Genomic DNA, 24931 nt, shown 5'->3' on the forward strand with positions numbered 1-24931 from the left:
TATATCAATAAACTGTGTAACTACAATGTGAAATTTTACATTGATTTTTTTAGGAGGTTGTGTTGGAGATGAACCGACTGGGAATGATAATAGACCTGTCGCACACTGCCATTGACACAGCAGAAACTGTCCTTACCATTTCCAAGGCACCGGTTATATTCAGCCATTCATCTGCCAATGCCATCTGCAAACATCCCAGGAATGTTCCAGATAAACTTCTTTACATGGTTGTAAGCAATTTAAATTCAACTCTTGTATTAGCTTCTCTTCAGTAATTGCTTAAAGAACACATTTAAGTTACAAATGGCTGATCTATAATACAGCCTTGCTGTGGCGGTGATGTACATTCACACAGGAGAAGCTACCATCGTGTGGCACAGGCTGGGCTCAGTATAAAGAGTTATGCAATGCAGGTGTCTGGAATTTCCTCTTATTCTTTCGCTCTATTGCCCTAACTTTGCCGTAAGTGCAGCGGGACCTCTGTTTGCACCGTTAAATGTAGGATTTTATGGCAACTCACTTGTGTAGGTCTGGCTACTAGAACCAAGCCTTTTATACTTCTGATTTTCTAAAAATTGGCGTGTTAGTGTTGGGTGGTACAATGTTGCGGTGTATTATTTCTCCAAAGTGCTATGCCACAGAGGGGAAGAACATACTTCTCTGCTGGTCATTTCCCCACACAGTGAGTTCCTGATCTCAGCTGTGTCATCAGAAGGAAGTTGTCAAATGGAGGCCAATGGATGCTTTACAATGAGGGAAGAAAAACTAGAAGCTGCCCTCGTGCCCCATCTAATGACAAGTTAAAGGAAAATATTGGCAGAAACCTGGAGGCTGGTTAGTTGCCCAATGTCTGAGCCAAGGACTGCAAGGAAAGATCTGAAGAGGAGACAGAAAGTAAAGGCAATTTTAAAAATAAGGATTAAATAAATAATAAGTGCTCAGATAAGCTGTGATTTTCTTTTGTACATGTTTTTCAGAAAGAGAAGAAAGGCCTAGTGATGGTGAACTTTCACACTGTGTTTGTAGCCTGTCAGAAGCCCGCCAATATTGCGATAGTTGCAGGTACATGATTTAAGCAGTTGCATTAGGTTAAAGAGATAGGGCTCAATTTCCCCCGGCCATTTGTGCCGTTTTTTTGGAGTATTTATTTTCCAAGTTTTCCCCTGCGATCTGCGCCGGCGTAACTGACTTAGTTACTATTTATCGAGGCCAGTTTTTTTTGCGTCATGTCTGCGCCGTTTTAAAATTTTTTCGCAGTTTGCCCAATTTTTTCCTCTTAGGTCGGCGTATCTGGCCACTCCCGAAAAACCATCTGGGCACTTAAGAAAAGCTGTGCACATTGACAAATCTGTGCTGAAAGACGCTATTGGTTTTAAATCGAAGATTTTGGAGGGAGTCAAGAACACTGTCAAAGTCAATAATAAAGTTCAACTTTTTTTGGCTGTCAACGTAGTAAATGTATGTTTGTTGGATTTCAGAAGTTTTCCCTTTTTTTTACTCACTCACACGCCACCACTGAACGCCTTCAAACAGGACTGGAGGGTCATAGCTTTGGCCGGCAGAATCGGCCTCACACCTGGACACAGGGGCTTGGGGCTCGGCTACAAAACAAGCCCGGGGGGCGGGGAGGAGAGAGAGAGAGAGCGAGCAAGGTGCCGATCAGAAGGCTCCGAGCCCGGGGAGCGAGGTGCCAATCGAAAGCCTTCTACACTGAGGCCGGGAAGCAAGGTGCCAAATGGAAGGCTGCAATGATTGGCGGGGGGGGGGGGCGCGTGGGGAGAGAGAAGGGGAGGTAATGAGACTGCAATTAGTGAAGGGGGGGCGGAGGGGGGGGCGGAGAGGACATGTCACAAGACCTTGGATGTGGATCGATCCATACAGAGCTTGGGGAGAGAGAGAACTGTGAACCTGTCCTGCCTGCTTTCTTGCCACTTTGAGCTTCTTTCATTTAAGCATGGGGGCAATACTGACAATGCCATACTTTGTGCGAACCTTCTGCATCATGGTGCTATGTAGGAGACAATTGATTCGATTTCATCGCATCAGGAACATCAGAGCCCATAAGGTGCTGGGCAGGAGGCCTTACCCATCTCGGGCATATCAAGACAGGCATTCGTACCTCCACCTGAGTGATGCAGACTGTCAGAAGGCTCCATTTCCGCAAAGATGTTGTAACTGTGATCTGTGAGTTGGTGAAAGCAGACTTTCAACCTAGAAGCATCAGGAGGACTGCTTTTCAGTTGAAATGAAAGTTACAGCTGCACTTTCATTCTATGCCTCTGGCTCATTTCAAGCTACAACTGGGGATGTGTGCGCCATCTCCCAACATGCAACACATGTCTGCATTCGCCAGGTGACAGCTGCACTGTAGGAATGACTTCATAAAGTTCCCCATAACCACCCAAGCAATCCATGACAGGGCTGTGGGCTTCTCCAGGATTGCTGGCTTCCCAAAGGTACAGGGCTGCATTGATTGTAAGCACATTGCCTTGTGAGCACCGTTGGAGGATTCCGAGATGTACAGGAACAGAAAAGGCTTCCACTCCATTAATGTGCAGCTCGTATGTGACGACTTACATTGCATCATGTCAGTCAATGCAAGATACCCTGGCAGCACCCATGATGTGTTCATCCTACACGACAGCGTTATATGTGCCATGTTTCAGCAGCAGCCAGAAAGGCAGAGCTGACTACTGGGAGACAAAGGGTACGGCCTCGCCACCGTGCTCATGATGCCCCTACGCGTAACCCGGACGGAAGCTGACCGTGAAAACAACATGTCACACATTGCGACGCACAGCATCGTAGAGAGGACCATTGGCATCTTGAAACAGCGTTTCCGATGCCTGGACCATTCCGGAGGCTACTTGCTGCACTCCCCTGAGATTGTCGATCAGTTCACTGTTGTGTGCTGCATGCTGCATCACTTAGCCATCATGTGGCAGCAGCACCTGGTAGTGGAAGACCCACTTGCGGTGAGAGTGGCTGATGATAATGATGTGTAAGATGCAGATGACGAGCAGAAGGAGGATGATGAAGATGAGGAAGCCATGCAAGTGCCTGAGGCTAGAGCACGACAGCGGAGGAGGGCGGGCCAGCGTGCCCCTTTAATGATTGCTCGAGCCTTGCACCAGCAGCTCATCCGTGAACGCTTTACTGATGCCTGAGGGCTCAGCGACAACTATTCCACATGGACCATGTTTACTGTTTGGAACTGTTCCGTAAAGTTGTGTTGTGTTAATGGAACATGATTCAGTTTTAATGTAAAATATATTTTATTCGGAAGTTTAACAAACAGTACTTTTGTACTTAACTTAACTTTAATAAAATTATTCTTGTATCAAACTTTACTTTAAGATCACTCTTTAAGATCACTTATAAACTTTTAAACTTGTAAATTTACATAACTTTTTAATTTGAGAATAGTTACAACAGTAACAACAATAATAATAACAAAACAACAACAGCAAAGAAAGGCTGCACCCACCCATCTCTCCTCCCCCTTATTCTAAGACCGCCCGCTGCGCTTGGTCTTGGACACACCACCACCCCTGCCCACAGACGGTGGCGCAGTGTTTCTGGGCTCGGTACTAAGCTTATTCTTTCTAACATCTCCGATATTGTGCATCTCTTGCGGGTGGGAGGAATCGGCAGGCGGCAAGTTGGAGGGCCCTGGCGGCAAGTTGGAGGGCTCGGCTTTGGGCTCTTCAGAGGCTGGTCTGGGGATTGGAGTGGGACTAACAGTTGATTCTGTCAATGGGTGCGGGGTCTGGGCCTGTTCCCTTATTGCAGCAGCCAACTCCAACATGCCGACCCTCATGCGACCTGCAACATTCCCTCCCTCATGTTGATCAAAACTGTCTGAACTACCTGCAACATTCCCTCCCCCATGGTCAGTGACATGGTTTGCACTACCTCTGACATTCCCTCCCTCATGGCCACTATTCCCTCACTGATGGTCCCGGACATCGTTCCCATTTCTCGGGTCATTGCTGTTACTTCTCCCGACAGTCCCACTACCTCATCACTCACCCCACTCATGTCACTGACCGGCACCCGCAACCTCAGAAGGTGGGGCCCTGGGTGTGCCTTGCTGCACCACACCACTGGGACCCGCAACCTTGGAATGTCCCACCAACACTCAAACCACTAGTCACGGAAGGGACTGTCACCTACATGAGTGGCACCTCCTCCAAAGTCAGTACAACAGTGAGATCTTTATCCAGCTTCATCCCCTCCCCCTCACCCCCATGTTTTTAGTCTGGAGGGTTGGATTGGAAGATGTTCTCCTCTTCAGGCTCATCCTCGTCTGAATCTTCTTCTGCATTGTCAGGGTTGGCCTCAGGTTCTGCAAAAGATAACAGAACAGTCAAATGGTTAGCAGCAGAGGAGATGGGTGGCATGAGTCGGCTCACACATTGCAGGCCAGGCAGCAGGCTGTTTTGAAGGACCATGATGAATTTTCAAGACTTACCCTCTCCCTCGAGTGTGGGCCCAGCTTGTGCAGTGGTGATTGCTTTTTTCCAGGCAGGACCCATCAAAGCAGCGACCCTCTCTTCCAAGGGTGTCAGTGGATGGAGATTTGCCGGACCTCCTCCTGTTCAGTTCTTTCCCTTTTATTATGTGCCACCTTCCTCTGCAAAGATGAAACCTAACTTTTTAAAAGAGGGTGTCTTTCTGCTGGGTGGGCATACAGTTGGTCACATTTACAATTGCAATTCCATTGAATAAATGAAAATGTTACTTACACGAACTACTTGACCAAGGTCCTGGCATTTCTTTTTACACTGGCCTCCAGATCTTGTGGTGGTCACCATTGCACAGTAATCTTCTGTAACTTGGTTCCAGCGTTTCTTCATTTCCTTGGGTGGAACTTTTTTGTGACCACTGCTGGTGTCCAGCTCCTGCCATCTGTTCTCAATCACTGTAACTAGTACCTCCACTTCTTCCTGTAAGAAATTCTTGGTCCTTGCTCCGCGTTGCATCTTGTATTGCTACTGCTGTGATTTTTCCAATGCTCTCTCACAGCAGTCAACATTCTCACACACACAACTGACTCTTTAAAAATGGCCGATTGCCATCTCGGAGCTGTACTGCACATGCGCGTCCATTGCAATGATGTCAAAAACTTAACTTTTTTTCCCGAACATGTGCAGAAGGTGCGGCATCATTTTTCGGCACAGAAAGCAGGCTCCACCCACCGAGGCTACGCGGCGCCAAATTCGAATGTTACATCGGGGAAACTTTGGCAAATTATTTCTGCCCAAGAAAAACGGACGTAACTCTGACAATATGCCAAAAAGTGGGCTTGGCGAAAATTGAGCCTATAGTGTTATGCTGATCTGCCTCTTTGTCCTTTCAGAAAGGATCAATTCTTTGATGTTTCAATTTTCAGCCAAATTAGAAATTGTGTCTTTTGATGAATTAATTCTCTTATGTGACTGCTCACAAAATATTTCAGGGTGGTTTGTGCTCACAAAATGTTGAGGAGATATGGAGAAAAGCTGTGCTTTGACTTTGGATAAATATCTTGAGATAACTTACTGCAATTATATAGGGCCTTGCAGAGACCACACCTGGAATATTGTGTACAGTTTCATTTTGATTTAATTGTATGGAAACCATGAATTTTGAACCTCACCGAGGATAAAATGAGAAAATATTGAAACATCTCGTCAGGGTCAGTGTTACAATTTGTACCTGCTGTTACAGATCATTTCGACCACATCAAGAAGATTGCTGGATATGAGTCGGTTGGAATAGGAGGAGACTATGATGGGGCCACCGGGTTTGTATGCAGTGTAATTCTAATAGTTACTTCTTCTTTTCTTATGTTGGCAAATATTTTCTGACATTTGTGGTGGTTGCAGGTTTCCCCAGGGTCTAGAAGATGTGTCAAAATATCCTGCACTAATTGAGGAACTGCTGAGGCGCAACTGGAAGGAAAAAGAATTAAAAGCTGTACTACGATATAACTTTCTCCGGGTTTTTCACAGAGTTGAAGAGGTAAAAAGGCTAAATATGATGAGTTGAGTGGGGGAGGGGGGTGGGAAATGTGTTACTTTGTCACTGTATTTGCTGAATAATGAAATTGTGCCAGTGGTGCAAAGTTCCTCTGGAAAAAGAAGTATTGGGAGTAAATGAAAACATTCCCTTTGTCCCCCCAATGTCTCACTGCGTAAATGATATCTGTGAATGAAAATATGGTGAGGTGGTGATGTGCAGTGGTATATGAATAGACTTCGCCCTGAGTGACAGGACAGGACCTGCAATCTCAGCCATGCTCTCAGGGAGTGGAGAGAAATTCTAAGGGAGAGTCAGTGTCATTTGCCTCCATGTACTCGTACAAGGTAGTATTTTCAGCGGCTTGGTGGCAGCCTCTTGTCTGGCAGTGAGACATGACGATCAGTTACTCAAGAAAGAAAATAGCTAAAATAATGGGATAGAAATACAATGTCACTTTTCAGTCTGCACAAAGTATTTTCGATTTTGTTCCCATCTGTGCTCTCATCTGTCAAACTGTGAATATCAGCAACATTCTACAATAAGACCCAACCTAAATTAACTACACCTATAAAGGCCGTGTTTCAGCTCAATTATTTAAGATCAAGAAGTTAGTGAGAGAGCGGTGGGAAACAGTTACCCATAAGCATCATTTTAACGTCAGATTCAAACATTTCCCAGGGAGCATGTCTTCAGAACCACTGGAAATGTCTTACCAGTTGCTTCATTGGAAGGAGGAGCGAGGAGCATTTGAAGGAGTATTTTATACTTCTAAATTTTCAGTCTTTAGCTTGACTGAAATTATCTTATGCTCAATAAGAATGAGTGAAATGCCCCATTTGCTATTAGGTACATTTAAAAAAAATTAAAAATGAAATAATTTCAATTTTTTCCCGCTAGTAATAGATTCTTTGTTGCTATTGGGAGAAAGAAGTTTTAAAATATGAAGAGAATAAATTAATTCCCAAATAACAACTAGAGAGTAGTTTTCAGTAAGATTGAGCAAAGGCCGATTCCTTTTCATTCCATGCCCATGTTCATTGGAAATTTCTAAATACTGGAAGGAGCACCAAATAAAGTCGGGCAGGGTGGAAAATAATCCCAGACTTTTCCTCCTTGAAAATAAATCTTGTGTCTTCCAACACTTCCGAAGAAATGTTCCATCGAGTGTACAGCACAGAAACAGGCCATTCGGTCAAACTTGGCATTTATGCTCCACACAACCCTCCTCCATCTAACCCTTTCTCCCTTGTATGTTTATCTAGCTTTCCCTTAAATGCATCGATGCTATTCACCTCAACTACTCCTTGTGGTAGAGAGTTCCACATTCTCACCACTTTTTGGGTAAAGAAGTTCCTCCCGAATTCCCTACTGGATTTATTGGTTGGGTATACAGTGTCTTCCGAAATCCAAAAACCTTGGGACCAAGGCCGTTCTGAATTCCGGGTATTTCCTGATTTCAGAACGTCTTTGCCTGGACCAAGGTAGGTGGGTTTGGGAGGGTCAGGGGGGATCGGGGTCGGGCATGGTCGGGCGGCCAAGGTAAGGAGGGCGAGGTTGGGCCGCTGAGGGTTGGGGCAAGGTCAGGCCGCCGATGTAAGGGGGCGAGGTCGGGCCGGGGCGAGGTTGGGCTGGGGCAAGGTCGGGCTGCCGAGAGCTGGGGCAAGGTCGGGCCACTGAGGGCCGGGGCGAGGCGAGGTCAGACTGGGGCAAGGTCGGGCTGCCGAGGGCCGGGGCGAGGTGAGGTCAGACTGGGGCAAGGTCGGGCTGCCGAGGGCCGGGGCGAGGTGAGGTCAGACTGGGGCAAGGTCGGGCTGCCGAGGGCCGGGGCGAGGCGAGGTCGAGCCGCTGAGGCAGGGGAGTCCGGATTTCGGAACACTTTCCGGTTTTTGGACGACCCTGGCATGCATTGGCTCAGTGTCCGGATTCCAGAACATTCTGAATTTTGGAACTCCGAGTTTCGGATGCTCAACCTGTACATACAATTAAAATTGTTTGTCTGCTTCCCACTGCACTTTCAGTATTGCAATAGGCTTATGTCACGGTCATTTCTGAGTGCCTAACTTTTTTGACACTATTGGTGAGCTTTTGCTCGTTTCCTAGGCTGGCTTGTATGTTGATAAAATCCAGTCCAGACAGTGCCCCCTCCCTTCCCCTCTCCACTGTTAATGACCATTATAATTATAAGGAAATGCTTCAGTCCACAGACTGTAAATATTTTCCCATTGTTTGGTTCCATAAACTTGATAGAAATCTGCTCTTGGAAGCTGCCTGAAACAGTCAAGAGGCTGTGCTCTGTCCTGATACTATTCAAGGTATTATTCCTAGCAGGTCACATCTGCTAGCCAGCATAGATGTCAGTGATGCTTAGTGGGGGACGATTAGTCAGGGCAGCTCGAGCAATGGTAATTGTCCATTACTGCTGGAGATCCAAAAGTCAGAGCATATATTAGTCTGAGTAGATCAGTAGTACAAACTATCTCCCAGCCACATGGGAGAGCCTGACATCATTATTCGCAGAAATAAAAAGTGTCCACACAATAGAAAAGACATGACAGAAGCTGACATATATAAGATGGAGTTTTCTGTGGTTTACTGAGCAGCCACTTAGATATTAGTAAAGCACCTCTCGCATATTCCTCTGATGGCTTAATTGGTTAAGGCAGTCGGAAGTTAACATAAGGATGAAGAAAATACCACATCTGATCCCAGGTCTGTGCTGAGTTTGCTGTTCTCGGTGGTAGGAGAGTGCGACTGTTGACTTTGGCCCGCTGAGTTATAAAGGGGAAAGATGGCCAGGACTCTCGCTCTTGATCATGATCCGGTAATCCCCAGTCATATTTGTAACTGTCAGGTGAGGACAAGGTTGGCTCAGATGTGATGTTGCCATAGCTGAAACTCGACTGACACTCACTGTCTCGGCTGACACTGTCTAGGATAGGCACTCGGGTGAGTTATGGAGGTAAAGATTTCTGGAATAATAGCCGAGCAAGAAATCGGATGTGGGGGGTGGTGGAAACTGGTGGAACCCCTCTCCCCACCACGCTGACTGGTTAGAAAACAGACCCGATAGACTCTTGAATACTATGAAACCAGTTATTTTAATGACAAATATATGTTTCCTATCATTTCAATTTGCAGCAGTCCTGTAAAATGTTCTGGGAGTTAATTGTTGGACTGTGCCGCTCCCCATTCGCTTTCCCAAATGCCAATCTTCTGCCTGTCCCGAGCACCTGACTGGAAGTTGTTACTGGCTGATGTTACAGACAACAAGCATTCTACTCACTGATGTTTTAAACGTGTTCCTATTCAAAGTTAGAATCCAGAGTGCGGTTGCAGTGCAAGTGTATTGAATATTGCTGTAAAACCAGCCGGTAACATCCTCACGGGGGTTTGATTGGTAACCGGGGCAACTAGTAATTTTCTGTACAGTTGACGGGAGAGGGAAAAGGCCAAGCATCAGGACTCAATCCTGATTTTCCGTCAATCCTGTAAGGACGATACTGACAGAGCAAAAATGTACTTGTGGGTTTCGACTAAGTGCTCCCCACTTATCCAAATTAAAAGCATATAGACATAGACATAGAAAATAGGTGCAGGAGTAGGCCATTCGGCCCTTCGAGCCTGCACCGCCATTCAATGAATTCATGGCTGAACATGCAACTTCAGTACCCCATTCCTGCTTTCTCGCCATACCCCTTGATCCCCCTAGTAGTAAGGACTACATCTAACTCCTTTTTGAATATATTTAGTGAATTGGCCTCAACAACTTTCTGTGGCAGAGAATTCCACAGGTTCACCACTCTCTGGGTGAAGAAGTTTCTCCTCATCTCGGTCCTAAATGGCTTACCCCTTATCCTTAGACTGTGACCCCTGGTTCTGGACTTCCCCAACATTGGGAACATTCTTCCTGCATTTAACCTGTCTAAACCCATCAGAATTTTAAACGTTTCTATGAGATCCCCTCTCATTCTTCTGAACTCCAGTGAATACAAGCCCAGTTGATCCAGTTTTTCTTGACATGTCAGTCCCGCCATCCCGGGAATCAGTCTGGTGAACCTTCGCTGCACCCCCTCAATAGCAAGAATGTCCTTCCTCAAGTTAGGAGACCAAAACTGTACACAATACTCCAGGTGAGGCCTCACCAAGGCCCTGTACAACTGTAGTAACACCTCCCTGCCCCTGTACTCAAATCCCCTTGCTATGAAGGCCAACATGCCATTTGCTTGTCAGAAGAAGAGCCATTCGAATGTAAATGTCTAGCAAATGGTATTAGAGAATCATAGAAATTTACAGCATGGAAGGAGGCCATTTCAGCCCATTGTGTCCTCGCTGGATGACAAAGAACCATCCAGCCTAGTCCCACCTTCCAGCTCTTGGTCCATAGCCCTGTAGGTTATGAGACTTCAAGCGCACATCCAAATATCCTTTAAATGTGGTGAGGGTTTCTGCCTCTACCACCCTTTCAGACAGTGAGTTCCAGACCCCCACCACCCTCTGGGTGAAGAAATTTCTCCTTAACCTCCCCCTTTAAACCTTCTATCAATTACTTTAAATCTCTGCCCCCTGGTTGTTGACCCCTCTGCTAAAGGGAATAGGTCCTTCCTATTCACTCGATCTAGGCCCCTCATAATTTTATACACCTCAATAACATCTCCCCTCAGCCTCCTCTGTTCCAAAGAAAAAAAATCCAGCCTATCCAATCTTTCCTCATAGCTAAAATTCTCCAGTCCAAGAAACATCCTTGAGAAACTAAAATAAGGCCATGGTTAACAGCTTAGATAGTTACTAATAGAAATTTCTTTACTCAGAGTAGTTAGAATGTTGAACTCACTACTATAGGAAGTGGTCGCCGCAAATAGCTTTGCTGCTTTCAAAAGGAAACTAGCCGAGCACGTGAGAGAAAAGGGGAATAGAAAGATATGCTGAAAGGCTGAGATAAAGTTGATGAAATTAGGAGGAGACTCGTGTGAAGTATAAACACCAGCACAGATTAGTTGGGCAGAATGGCGTGTTTCTGTGTTGTATATTCTATGTAATTCTGTGCAAATAATTACTGTCCAAAATACTTATCAGTAAGTTTCTTATGATTAATACAGAATGCTAAAATGATGTAGATTAGTACCAACTGCAGTACTGAAGTAATGCTGCACTGTCAAAGGTGCCGTCTTTCAGATAGGATGTTAAACGAGCTCAGCGATAGGGCTGGCTTAAAACGTGCAGGGCTGAGGCTTTTGAATTATTTTTAAAAACTAGTTTGTCACTTTGCTGCGAACTCTGAGGCTGCCGGTCACATGACACAGCATCAGATCTCCGAGGCTGCCACAGCCATTCCCAAAAGGCCGGGATGCTTCCCTCCACCCTCCCCCAATTATTTAAATGTCCCTGACCCCAGAAATTCAGCCAGGATCAGCAGGTGGAAGCCTCAAACGATTTTGCTTCTGCTGATGTTATGGCTGAGCCGGAAATCCAGGCAACTGAATCAAGGATGAATCACTGGAATGTCGTCAAGAATTCACGTACCTTAAAGTTAAAAGGTTTTCCCATCAGGATCTTCTCCAACCACTACATAACAACAGATGAAATAATCATTGAAGCAGACAAAAATAAATGCAAATTCAAATGACATTCAAAGGCAGCTGAATAAAGTTGTTATTAAAAGATGTAATTTGCATAATTTAGCTCTGGCAACCAATATCTTCCTGTACTCCCAAGGGCTTCCTCAGCTCAGATAACCATGTATGTTTTTAGTAAAATGCTATGTTGTTTTTCTGTAGGAAATCTTCCATGCCATTGGTTATACATACTCGAGGTCTAAAGTACAGCTGTGTTTCACATAGTTGCATCATGAGCTGGGGAAGGAGTCAAGGAGCAGAGAACTGATGGGGACTAGTGAGAATAGTATACAAATGGTGAGGGGAAGAGGAGAAGGAAATGGTGCAGTGTTGGTGGGGAGGAGGGAAAAGAGGGATGAGCTTTTCAACTAAAACCACTGGGCCTTCAGAGAGGTGGTACTGACCTATCTAACATCACCAGGGACGTGGAAAGCTGTGATGATAGCTGTATCTGGAAGAAAAGAGTTTTGTTGTTCAATTAGGAAAGCAAGATGCATCTTTACAGCAGCATATTTTATAGATGCATTTGAGGGGAACCTACATAAGCACATGAGGGTGAATGGAATTGAAGATTATGCTGATAGGATTTGCTGAAGAGGGGTTGGAGGAGATGCGTGTGAAGCAAAACGCCAGCATAGACCAGTTGGGGTTTAATGGCCTCTTTCTGTTCTGTAGATTTGATGTAATTCTAATTTAAAAAAAAATGATTGACAGCAAAACTGGACATTCACAAAGCACGCTGTAACATTCTTTTGGTAACTCTCTTCCCGTGTTCAGTTTTAGAATCCGTGAAGGGTGATAGCCTTATGCTATGTTCACTTAAGTTACAGTTCACCAGTGTGATGTATGGAGAATGCCATTGGTGCATTCTGGGAATCCACCCCACAGTGAGCCGCTTCATGCAGACAAGGCCCAGGTACAGAGAGCGGTGGAAAAGAGAAGATTCAAGCCTTGTTGCCCAAAAGAGTGGGGGTGGGGGAGGGAGGGGGGGATTTTGGAAGGCTATTCCAAGATAAAGTGGCTGACTTTATGGATAGGTTTAGTATTTTCATTTTTTCTTTCAGAATTATATACTTTTTAATGTTTTGTGCTATAAATGCTATCCTTAGCTGTATCGAGTGGGATGTTTTAGGGAAGGAAGCTGGTCAATCTAAATGTACGGTTTGTAGCTGCTGTGGGTTTCTGATTGGTAGGTTTGAAAAAAATGAAAGTCATTTCATTGGTTTTGTGCAGTTGCTAGTTTTGTGAGGTTTCTAGTTTCTGATTGGTCACTTCAATATTTGAACAGCGCTTGTTCAACAAATTGTGGTTATTTGAGGTGTGAGAAATAATTTAGCTCAAGTTCTAAGTTCCACAGACTGACTTTAAAAAAATTCCCTTCTTCAGCGTGATCCATACATTGTGGATCATTCTCTGTCCAAAGACAACAGCTGACCTGCACTCAGGTCTAAGTGACCAGTAGATAGTTTATCAGAGTGGCCTGCGTGAGTTCCCTACCATCCTTCCCTCCTCCTCTAGGTCCCCAGGATGATGTGGCTCGGATCTAAGTTCACTTGGTTGGTGTGCACAGCATCACACTACCGACTTGCTGGTGTTTGTTCAATGATGTGATCCAATTCATGCAGATTGCAGCCCTGAATTAACTAACGGATTACTGTAGAACTGATGCAGCACTAGTATTTGAACATAAGAACATAAGAAATAGGAGCAGGAGTAGGCCATTTGGCCCCTCGAGCCTGCTCCACCATTCAATAAGATCATGGCTGATCATCGACCTCAACTCCACTTTCCTATATTTGCAGTGCTAATTGTTAAAAAAAATGAAGTCACACAGAGAATGGTGAACTGGTTTAACAATTTAACAATAAGTTCGGTATTATGGTTAGCATCAGTAAACCATTAATACAAAAGGAAAATACTGTGGATGCTAGAAATCTGAAATAAAAACAGAAAATGCTCAATGTTGTATATGCAGACTATAGATGTACTCTCTGTATAGTCACTGTATAGTTGCATAAGATGGAGACTTGTTTACCTGATATACCATCAATAAGGTTTACACTGTGTACATATAATGCTGGCACCACTAGAGGGTGCAACTGGTGGAGACCAGGGTTTCCTGCCCTGGTGGCAGGGGCTATAAAAGCAGAGCCACAATGTGGCTTGCTCACTCTGCAGTTTGGAATAAAGGACCACGGTCACTACAGTTTGAGTACAACACATTGCCTCGTGGAATCATTCATAAGTACAGTACAAACATAATACTCAGCAGGTCAGGCAGCATCTGTGGAGAGAGAAAAAGAGTCAACGTTTCAGGTTGATGATTATTTAACCTTCAACCAGTTCTGATGAAGGGTAATCGACCTGAAACGTTAACTCTCTTTCTTTCTCCACAGATGCTGCCTGACCCGCTGAATATTTACAGCATTTTCTGTTTTTATTTCAGTAAACCACTAATTCATTTTTTAAAAACTGCATATAATTTTCAGAATAGTTATACAAGTAGTTAGTTTTTAGTTCCAATAGAACAACCAATACTATAATTGAAATCAGCAGATTTTAATATGTTTCTGATAGGTAATGGTCAAGATGTTTTGAGGTCAAAATATAATGGCAAGCAGCATAGGAAATGTTGTTGTGGTTTGTGCCAGAGTTGCAACAGTTGTTAGGCATTAGTGTAAGCAATGTTCAGCATTTCCTGCAATTAGAGAACTAACATACACCTCCTTTGATCCCCAATATAACTGCTACAGTATGCTGCTCTCATTGCTTCTTACATTAAAGTAAATGAGCAGCTGGAAACTTTGCTGCCTCCTGTTCTGCCCTTAACTCTTGACACTTTTTAAGACAGGAGTTAGTATTTATTGAAACACAAAGCCTTCCTGCCTCTATATTGTGCACCAAACTGCTGGGAAATGTAATTATATATAACGTAGAATCACATAGAATGTACAGCACAGAAACAGGCCATTCGGCCCAACTGGTCTGTGCCATTGTTTATGCTCCACACGCGCCTCCTCCAACACCTCTTTATCTAAACCGATCAGCATATCCTTCCATTCCTTACTCCTTCATGTATTTATCTAGCTTCCCCTCAAAAAACAATAGAAAAGCAAATTATAATTTTAAATGGAGAAAAATTGCAAAGTGCTGCAGTACAGAGGGACCTGGGGGTCCTTGTGCATGAAACACAAAAAGTTGGTATGTAGGTACAGCAAGTAATCAGGAAGGCAAATGGAATGTTGGTTGTTATTGCAAGGGGGATAGAGTATAAAAGCAGAGAACTCCTGATACAACTGTACAGGGTATTGGTGAGGCCACACCTAGAGTACTGTGTACAGTTTTGGTCTCCATCTTTAAGGAAGGATATACTTGCATTGGAGGCTGTTCAGAGATGGTTCATTAAGTTGATTTCGGAGATGAGGGGGTTGACTTATGAAGATAGGTTGAGTAGGTTGGGCCTATATTCATTAGAGTTCAAAAGAATGAGAGGTGATCTTATCGAACTATATAAGATAATGGCCCCAAGTTTCCACATGATTTGCTCCTGATTTTTAGGAGCAACTGGTGTAGAACGGAGTATCTTAGAAATCGGAATTCTCCACATTTAGTTTGCTCCAGTTCTAGTCAGTTAGAACAGTTTCACTTTGGAACAGAATTTTTTTTTCAAAAGGGGGCGTGTCCGGCCACTTACGCCTGATTTCAAAGTTTCGTGAGTGAAAACTTACTCCAAACTAACTTAGAATGGAGTAAGTGAAGATTTTTGTACGCTCGAAAAAACCTTGTCTACACTTTAGAAAATCAGGCGTAGGTTACAAATCAGGTGTAGGGAATGGTGAGGGGGGGTGTTTAAAGGGAAGTTTACAAACATTAAACACCAGTTTTACAAATAAAGAGCCATCATCAATAATAAATGATAAATACATCAATAAATCAACCAATAAATCAATCAAAAAAAATTAATAAGAAATAATTTTTTTTTTAAATCAATAAATAAAATCTTTTCTACTTACCGACTGCAGCACCGGAAGCCTTCCAACAGCGTGCTGGGATGCCCCCCTCAGTGTGTCTCTGTCAGTGTCTCTATCTCTCTGTCTGTCTGTGTGTCTCTCATTCTCTGTCTGTCAGTGTCTGTGTTTCTGACAGCGAGGGAAGGGGGAGGAGGGGGGAAGAGGGAGAGAGGGGGGAGCAGGGGGAGGGAAGGGGGAGAAGGGGGAGGGATGGGGAGAAGGGGGAGAAGGGGGAGGGATGGGGGAGAAGGGGGAGGGATGGGGGAGAAGGGGGAGGGGGGAAAAGGGGGAGGAGGGGAAAAGGGGGAGAAGGGAGAAGGGGGAGAAAGGAGATGGGGGGGAAGGAGATTTGGTGGGGGAGAGGAGATTGGGGGGGGGGGTGGGGGGGAAGGAGAAGGGGGAGGGAGGCTGAACGGGCCGGGCCCGAGACTTCGGGCAGGGCCCACCCCCAGCACCAGATTTACAGGTAGGTGGCATTGGGTCGGGTCGGGGGGGTGGTGGGAGGGAGGTCGGTTCAGTTCGGGTCGGGGGGAGGGAGGGAGGGAGGGAGAGGGAGGTCAGGTCGGATCCAGTCCGGAGGTGGGGGGGGGAGCGGGTGTCGGGTCCGGTCGGGGGGGGGGGGAGTGGGTGTCGGGTCCGGTCCGGGGGGGGGAGCGGGTGTCGGGGGTCCGGTCCGGAGGCGGGAAGCGGGAGTCGAGTCGGGTCGGGAGGAAGCAGGAGCTGGCCGTGGGAGGAGCCTTATTCACACAGCCCCAGTGAGGCCATTCGGCCAGGGCTAGGGGCTGCGTGCTTCGGGCCCCTCCCATACAGTTTCGGGCACCTGGAGCTACTGCACTTGCGTGCCCACTGTAGAGCGCATGTGCAGAAGTCCCGGCACTGTTTTCAGCGCAGGGTCCTAGCTCCGCCCCCTACAGCTCCTGCTGCGCTGCGCCGAGGGCCAGAGGACATGCAGGGAGGTGGAGAATCTGGAGGGTTTTTTTAGGCACACTTTGTGGCGCGAAAAATGGGCGTCCAGGTCGGGACTGCGCCGTTCTAGGCGCGGCTCGAAACTTGGGCCCAATAAGGGGGCTCGACAAGGTGGATGCAGAGAAGATATTTCCACTCATAGGGGAAACTATAACAAGGGTACATAGTTGTAGAATAAGGGGCAGCCCATTTAAAATTGAGATGAGGAGGAATTTCTTCTCTGAGGGTTGTAAGTCTGTTGAATTCTCCACCCCAGAGAGCTATGGAGGCTGGGTCATTGAATATATTTAAGGCGGAGATAGACAGATTTTTGAGCGATAAGGGACTAAAGGGTTATGGGGAGCGGGCAGGGAAGTGGAGTTGAGTCCATGATCAGATCAGCAGGCTCGAGGGGCCAAATGGCCTACCTCTGCTCCTATTTCTTATGTTAAGTGCATCTATGCTATTCTCCCCAATTACTCCTTGACATTTTGTTTCCTTGTGCATACAGATTGAGGCTTGATTTTCAGAGTTACAGCCTCAATGTGTTCTCTATGACAGACAGTAAAATAATGAGAATGATATTGTAGCTATGAATTTTGTATTTACATAAATTTTCATTCCCGGTCTCCTCTTTCTGTGGTGACCCCCAGATATCTCATCAGGTTAGCTTCAAACTATTGCACTTGGCAGTCTCAGTTAATCTCTGGAACTTGTATCAAAAATATACATATTTAATATGTCCATAAATACATAAAGAAAACTTTTGCTGTTCAACTTTAGAGCTAAATGCTTTATCAGCAGCCAGACCTAGTAATTAGGTGATTAGGTGATAAGAACCCGATTATTAAATGGCATTATGCCTGGAATCCGTTTAGTTTATATTTATTTCCTTTCTTTAAAATCAAATTAAATTAATTTAGTGCTTGGGGAAATGGATGGCAGAATGGTTGAGAATTTGACCCTCTGAAAGCTATGTTCAAATCTAGTTTAGACTGATGGAATAAATACTCGCCATCTCTGGTTTGGTTTCAAGGGATTCAGTGAATTCACTGGACACTGAACTAGTTTCTATCAGGTGTTGTCTTAAAGGAACCTGCCCAAACTTCAGGCCAATATCAGGATGGTGTGAGAAGTAGAAATGTCATACCAGGACTGTAGGTCAGCTCCTCTGAAACTGGGTGTTGGGTGGGTTGTTGGGGAAGAGTACTGTGTTGACAGAGTGTTTAATATGTCCAGTTGTCCAAAAATGAATGAGCTTCACACGCCGCCCCCCCCCCCCAACCCCCTGCATTAATATCCCTCATCTTCATAATCACAAAAAGTTAGCAACATTTAAGAAGGGTTTACTAAATTTTTAATGCTTGTTATGGATAGAAAAGGGATGCTTAACGGAGAAGTTAGGAGCTTCAAGCCTTTAAAGAAAAAATAACTTCCATTTGTGTAGAATATGTCACGTCCTCAAGATTTCCCAAAGTGATTCACAATCAATGAATTACTTTTGAAATGCAGCAGCTAATTTGCATACATCAAGGTCCCACAAACAATAACTAGACCATCTGTTTTGTTTTGGTTGATAAATGTTGGTCAGTACACCTCCCCTACTCCTTTTTGAAAAGTGCCATGGGATCTTTTATTTCTCCAGAACAAGCAGACGGGGCCTCAGTTTAACATCTCAACTGAAAGAGGGACATGCCTGATAATGTTGCAGTCTCCCAGTACTGTACTATGGCCTCAGGTCATGGATTGGAGCTTAAACTCATGACTTTCGGACTCAGGAGGTGACAGTGCTTCCACTGAACCAGCTGTGCCCCAATGTTGCCAGAATATGATTCCATTTCGCAGGACAGGGACTGTACCTCAGTGATAAAGCTGGCCATTAACAGTAAAAAAAAAATTATCTTTATGAATGTTCAGCTGAAATGGACAAAAAAATGTAAGCATTTTAAATAGCTTCAAAGGTAGCAACCAAAAAATAGACTTTAAATTGCTTAACAAAATTATTTATTTTGAACAGGTAAAGGAGGAAATGAAGGATTTGTTACCCAGTGAAGAGGAGATCCCCTTTCTGGAGGTCCAGAATTCCTGTCGCTTGGATCTCAAGAACCCCTTTCCACCTCCTCACAACTTTCAAAGCAAAACAATGCCTTCTGCTTTTACCATCATAAGTACAGTTACGCTCAACATCATTTGCATCATTTTAACTGGACAGTGAATCCAGTCCAAGGTCATTCAGCTGCAAGGCCACTTCCAAACAATTATGTGGAGGAGTGAGCAGGGGCAAAAAAACAATCTAATTAGTCAACAGTCAGCAGGGTGACGATAGGCTGAGATAAACCAACCCCACCCCATATAAAATGGATGCCTTAAATTATTCATCTCGAATTTCCACAGTGAGATGAGAATTTTTTTTTAAATGAGCACAAATGTTTCTGCTAATGTATATTAACTTGTTTATTCATTGCGCTGCTGACTAAACTGGATATTCCTACAGGTGGCCGAAAAAGTAATAACTCAAACACCTCTAAATATTCAATATCACAAGCAAAATCTCTTGACAAGAAGGTTGAAGATTGAAGGTTCAGAGGTTAAAGATTGATGTTTTTCTTTACCAAAAATGCTGTATGCTCATGTGACTCGCATTCTGGTGGGTGTGCCTCTTCACCTATTTACTGCCATTTCTTTTATTAGTACTGTATTGCAAAAACTATCAAAGGTTTTAACAAACACACCTATTGTGCCATTTGGACCAACACATTGAGCTCAATTTTCCCCGTTTATTTGAGCCGTTTTTTTGACGCACGACATTTTTTTTGGCGTATTTATTTTTTTCAAAGTTTCCCCCCGCGATTCTCGGCGGCGTAACTTACTTAGTTACGATTTTTCTAGGCCAGTTTTTTTTGACATCATGTCTGCGCCAGTTTTTTCAATTGTTCGCAGTTTGGCCAACATTTTTTTCTCTTAGGTCAGCGTCTCTGGCCGTCGCGAAAAACCTTCCGGTGAGTTAAGAAACCAGTGCACATTCACAAATCTGCGCTGAAAGATGTTTTTAAATAAAAGATTTTGTAGGGAGTCAAGAACACTGTCAAAATCAGTAATAAAGTTCAACTTTTTTTTAATCTGTCAATGCAGAAGTGTAAATTTGTTGGATTTCAGAAGTTCTCTCATTTTTTTTACTCACTCACACACCACCAGTGAACATCTTGAAGCAGGGCTGGAGGGTCGTGGGTTTGGCCGGCAGAATCGGCCTCGCGCCCGGACATGGGCTCGGGGTTCGGCTACAAAACAAGCCGTGGGGGGGGTGGGGGGAGCAAAGAGAGAGAGGTGCCGATCGGCAGGCTTAGAGCCCGGGGAGGGGGAAGGACAAAGAGAAGTCAGAAGACTCCAATTAAGTGGGGGGGGGGGGGGGGTGGGAAAGAGAGGAGAAGTCACAAGACCTTTGGCTGTGGTCCATCCATACAGACCTGACGAGATACAACAGTAAACCTGTGCTGCCTGCTTTCCTGTCGTTTTGAGCTTCTTTCAAAGGTTAAATTTAAGTATGGGGGCAATACTGACAATGCCATACCTTGTGCGAGCCTTCTGCATCATGGTGCTGCATAGGAGACAATTGATTCTACTTCATCGCATGAGGAACATCAAAGCCCATAGGGTGCTGGGCAGAAGACCTTACCCACCTCGGGTATATCGAGGCAGGAGTTCGTACCTCCACCTGGGTGATGCAGACTGTGTCAGAATGCTGCGTTTCCGCAAAGAAGTTGTAACTGAGATCTGTGAGTTGGTCAAAGCAAACCTGCAACCTAGAAGCATAAGGCGGACTGCTTCGTTAGTTGAACATAAGAACATAAGAACATAAGAATTAGGAACAGGAGTAGGCCATCCAGCCCCTCGAGCCTGTCCCGCCATTCAAAAAGATCATGGCTGATCTGGCCGTGGACTCAGCTCCACTTACCCGCCCGTTCACCATAACCCTTAATTCCCTTATTGGTTAAAAATATATCTATCTGTGATTTGAATACATTCAATGAGCTAGCCTTAACTGCTTCCTTGGGCAGAGAATTCCACAGATTCACAACCCTCTGGGAGAAGAAATTCCTTCTTAACTCGCTTTTAAATTGGCTCCCCTGTATTTTGAGGCTGTGCCCCCTAGTTCTAGTCTCCCCGACCAGTGGAAACAACCTCTCTGCCTCTATCTTGTCGATACCTTTCATTATTTTAAATGTTTCTATAAGATCACCCCTCATCCTTCTGAACTCCAACGAGTAAAGACCCAGTCTACTCAATCTATCATCATAAGGTAACCCCCTCATCTCCGGAATCAACCTAGTGAATCGTCTCTGTACCCACTCCAAGGGTAGTATATCCTTCTTTAAGTAAGGTGACCAAAACTGCACGCAGTACTCCAGGTGCGGCCTCACCAATACCCTGTACAGTTGCAGCAGGACCTCTCTGCTTTTGTACTCCATCCCTCTCGCAATGAAGGCCAACATTCCATTCGCCTTCCTGATTACCTGCTGCAACGGCAAACTAACTTTTTGGGATTCATACACAAGGACCCCCAGGTCCCTCTGCACCGCAGCATGTTGTAATTTCTCCCCATTCAAATAATATTCCCTTTTAATGTTTTTTTTCCAAGGTGGATGACCTCACATTTTCCAACATTGTATTCCATCTGCCAAACCTTAGCCCATTCGCTTAACCTATCCAAATCTCTTTGCAGCCTCTTTGTGTCCTCTACACAACCCGCTTTCCCACTAATCTTTGTGCCATCTGCAAATTTTGTTACACTACACTCTGTCCCCTCTTCCAGGTCATCTATGTATATTGTAATCAGTTGTGGTTCCAGCACCGATCCCTGTGGCACACCACTAACCACCGATTTCCAACCCGAAAAGGACCCATTTATCCCGACTCTCTGTTTTCTGTTTGCCAGCCAATTCTCGATCCATGCTAATACATTTCCTCTGACTCCGCGTACCTTTATCTTCTGCAGTAACTTTTTGTGTGGCACCTTATCGAATGCCTTTTGAAAATCTAAATACACCACATCCATCGGTACACCTCTATCCACCATGCTCGTTATATCCTCAAAGAATTCCAGTAAATTAGTTTAACATGATTTCCCCTTCATGAATCCATGTTGCGTCTGCTTGATTGCACTATTCCTATCTAGATGTCCTGCTATTTCTTCCTTCGTGATAGCTTCAAGCATTGTCTCCACTACAGATGTTAAACTAACCGGCCTATAGTTACCTGCCTTTTGTCTGCCCCCCTTTTTAAACAGAGGCGTTACATTAGCTGCTTTCCAATCCGCTGGTACCTCCCCAGAGTCCAGAGAATTTTGGTAGATTATAACGAATGCATCTGCTATAACTTCCACCATCTCTTTTAATACTCTGGGATGCATTTCATCAGGACCAGGGGACTTGTCTACCTTGAGTCCCATTAGCCTGTCCAGCATTACCTCTCTAGTGATAGTATTGTCTCAAGGTTCTCCCCACATTCCTGTGACCAGCAATTTTTGGCATGGTTTTTGTGTCTTCCACTGTGAAGACCGAAGCAAAATAATTGTTTAAGGTCTCAGCCATTTCCACATTTCCCATTATTAAATCCCCCTTCTCATCTTCTAAAGGACCAACATTTACTTTAGTCACTCTCTTCCGTTTTATATATCGGTAAAAGCTTTTACTATCTGTTTTTATGTTTTGCGCAAGTTTACTTTCGTAATCTATCTTTCCTTTCTTTATTGCTTTCTTAGTCATTCTTTGCTGTCGTTTAAAATTTTCCCAATCTTCTAGTTTCCCACTAACCTTGGCCATCTTATACGCATTGGTTTTTAATTTGATACACTCCTTTATTTCCTTGGTTATCCACGGCTGGTTATCCCTTCTCTTGCCGCTGGAATATATTTTTGTTGAGCATTATGAAAAATCTCCTTAAAAGTCCTCCACTGTTTCTCAATTGTGCCACCGTTTAGTCTGTGTTCCCAGTCTACTTTAGTTAACTCTGCCCTCATCCCACTGTAGTCCCCTTTGTTTAAGCATAGTACGCTCGTTTGAGACACTACTTCCTCACCCTCAATCTGTATTACAAATTCAACCATAATGTGATCACCCATTCCGAGAGGATCTTTTACTAGGAGATCGTTTATTATTCCTGTCTCATTACACAGGACCAGATCTAAGATAGCTTGCTCCCTTGTAGGTTCTGTAACATACTGTTCTAAGAAACAATCCCGTATGCATTCTATGAATTCCTCCTCGAGGCTACCCCGTGCGATTTGATTTGACCAATCGATATGTAGGTTAAAATCCCCCATGATTACTGCTGTTCCTTTTTCACATGCCTCTATTATTCCCTTGATTATTGTCCGCCCCACCGTGAAGTTATTATTTGGGGGCCTACTTTGAAGTGAAGGTTACAGCTGCACTTTCATTCAATGCCTCTGGATTGTTTCAAGCTACAACTGGGTATGTGTGCGCCATCTCTCAACATGCAACACATGTCTCCATTCGCCAGATCACGGCTGCATGTACGCTGCATGTAATGACTTCATAAAGTTCCCCATGATCGCCCAAGCAATCCATGACAGGGCTGTGGGCTTCTCCAGGATTGCTGGCTTCCCAAAGGTACAGGGCTGCATTGATTGTACCCACATCGCCTTGTGAGCACCTTTGAAGGATTCCGAGATGCACAGGAACAGGAAAGGATTCCACTCTATTAATGTGCAGCTCGTGTGTGACGACATGCACTGCATCATGTCAGTCGTGGCAAGATACCCTGGCAGCACCCATGTTGCGTTCATCCTACGTGACAGCCATATATCTGCCATGTTTCAGCAGCAGCCAGAAGGGCAGAGCTTGCTCCTGGGAGACAAAGTGTATGGCCTCGCCACCTGACTCATGACACCCCTACGTATAACCCAGACGGAAGTTGACCGTCAATACAACATGTCGCACATCATTGAGAGGACCATTGGCAACTTTAAACAGCGTTTCCGATGGCTGGACCAATCCGGAGGCTAGTGCTGTACTCCCCTGAGATTGTCAGTCAGTTCACTGTTGTGTGCTGCATGCTGCATAACTTAACCATCATGAGGCAGCAGCACCTGGTAGTGGAAGATCCACCTGCGGTGAGAGTGGCTGATGATAATGATGTGGAAGATGCAGGTGACGAGCAGGAGGAGGAGGACGATGAGGACGAGGAAGCCATGCAAGTGCCTGAGGCCGGAGCAAGAATAAAATTATTCTTGTATCAAACTTTACTTTAATATCACTCTTTAAGATCACTTAAAAACTTTAAGATCACTTATAAACTTGTAAATTTACATAACTTACAAAAAACTTTTAATTTAAGAACAGTTACAACAGTAACAATAATAATAATAATAATAATAACAGCAACAGCAAAGAAAGGCTGCACCCACCCATCTCCCCTCCCCCTTATTCTAAGACCGCCCGCTGCGCTTGGTCTTGGACACACCACCCCTGCCCACAGACGGTGGCACAGTGTTTCTGGGCTTGGTACCAAGCTTATTCTTTCTAACATCTCGGGTACTGCGCACCTCTTGAGGGTGGGGGGGCATCAGCGAGAGGCGGCAAGTTGGAGGGCTCAGGCGACAAGTTGGAGGGCCCGGCTTTGGGCTCTTCAGAGGCTGGTATGGGGATTGGAGTGGGAGTGACAGTTGATTCTGCGGGGTCTGGGCGTGTTCCCTTATTGCAGCAGCTAACTCCAACATGCCGACCCTCATGCACCCCGACAGTGTCTCAACGACCTGGTCAGTGACGTGGTTTGCACTACCTCTGATATTCCCACCCTCATGGTCATTATTCCCTCACTAATGTTCCCGGATATTGTTTCCATTTCTCATGTCATTGCTGTTACTTCTCCCGACAGCCCCGCTACTTCATCACTCACCCCACTGATGGCGTCCAGGAGTGATCAGTTAAGGTTAATGCTCTCCGCACTCAATGACATCATCTGAACCACATCTGTTCGAACCTGCACCTCAGGAGAGCGCAGTTGAGCTTTCCTTCCCCTCCTCCCCGCAGATGTGGCTCACACCCCAAAACTGGGACCGACAGCCTGAGACGGTGGGGCCCTGGGCGTGCCTTCCTGCATCATACCACTGGGACCGGTCACCTCAAAGGTGAGGCCCTGGGTGTGCTTCGCTGCACCCCACCACTGGGATCCGCAGCCTCGGAAGGTGGAAAACCATAGAATGTCCCACCAGCACTCAAACATTAGTCATGGAAGGGGTTGTCACCTCCATGAGTGGCACCTCCTCCAAAGTCAGTACAACAGGGGGAGCTTCATACAGCCCCGTCCCCTCCCTCTCACCCCATGTTTTTGGTCTAG

The 24931-nt window shown here is 45.1% G+C and overlaps 1 protein-coding gene across 3 annotated transcripts in view; it reads left to right on the forward strand.

Annotated features, from left to right (window-relative positions):
• Window positions 1-24931, forward strand: part of dpep2 (dipeptidase 2) — a 127658-nt gene that overhangs the window by 85654 nt on the left and 17073 nt on the right. For 2 of the 3 annotated variants that reach the window (XM_070896925.1, XM_070896926.1), the window contains exons 7-11: window positions 54-230; window positions 978-1062; window positions 5713-5788; window positions 5871-6006; window positions 18591-19652. In XM_070896925.1, the coding sequence (XP_070753026.1) occupies window positions 54-230; window positions 978-1062; window positions 5713-5788; window positions 5871-6006; window positions 18591-18788 (672 nt within the window). In that variant the 3' untranslated portion in view covers window positions 18789-19652. Of the gene's footprint in view, window positions 1-53; window positions 231-977; window positions 1063-5712; window positions 5789-5870; window positions 6007-18590; window positions 19653-24931 lie in introns of those variants that run through there. The other variant, XR_011596230.1, reaches the window with a different exon arrangement.

Source organism: Pristiophorus japonicus, chromosome 13 (assembly GCF_044704955.1).
Source record: "Pristiophorus japonicus isolate sPriJap1 chromosome 13, sPriJap1.hap1, whole genome shotgun sequence".
Lineage (NCBI taxonomy): Eukaryota > Metazoa > Chordata > Chondrichthyes > Pristiophoridae > Pristiophorus > Pristiophorus japonicus.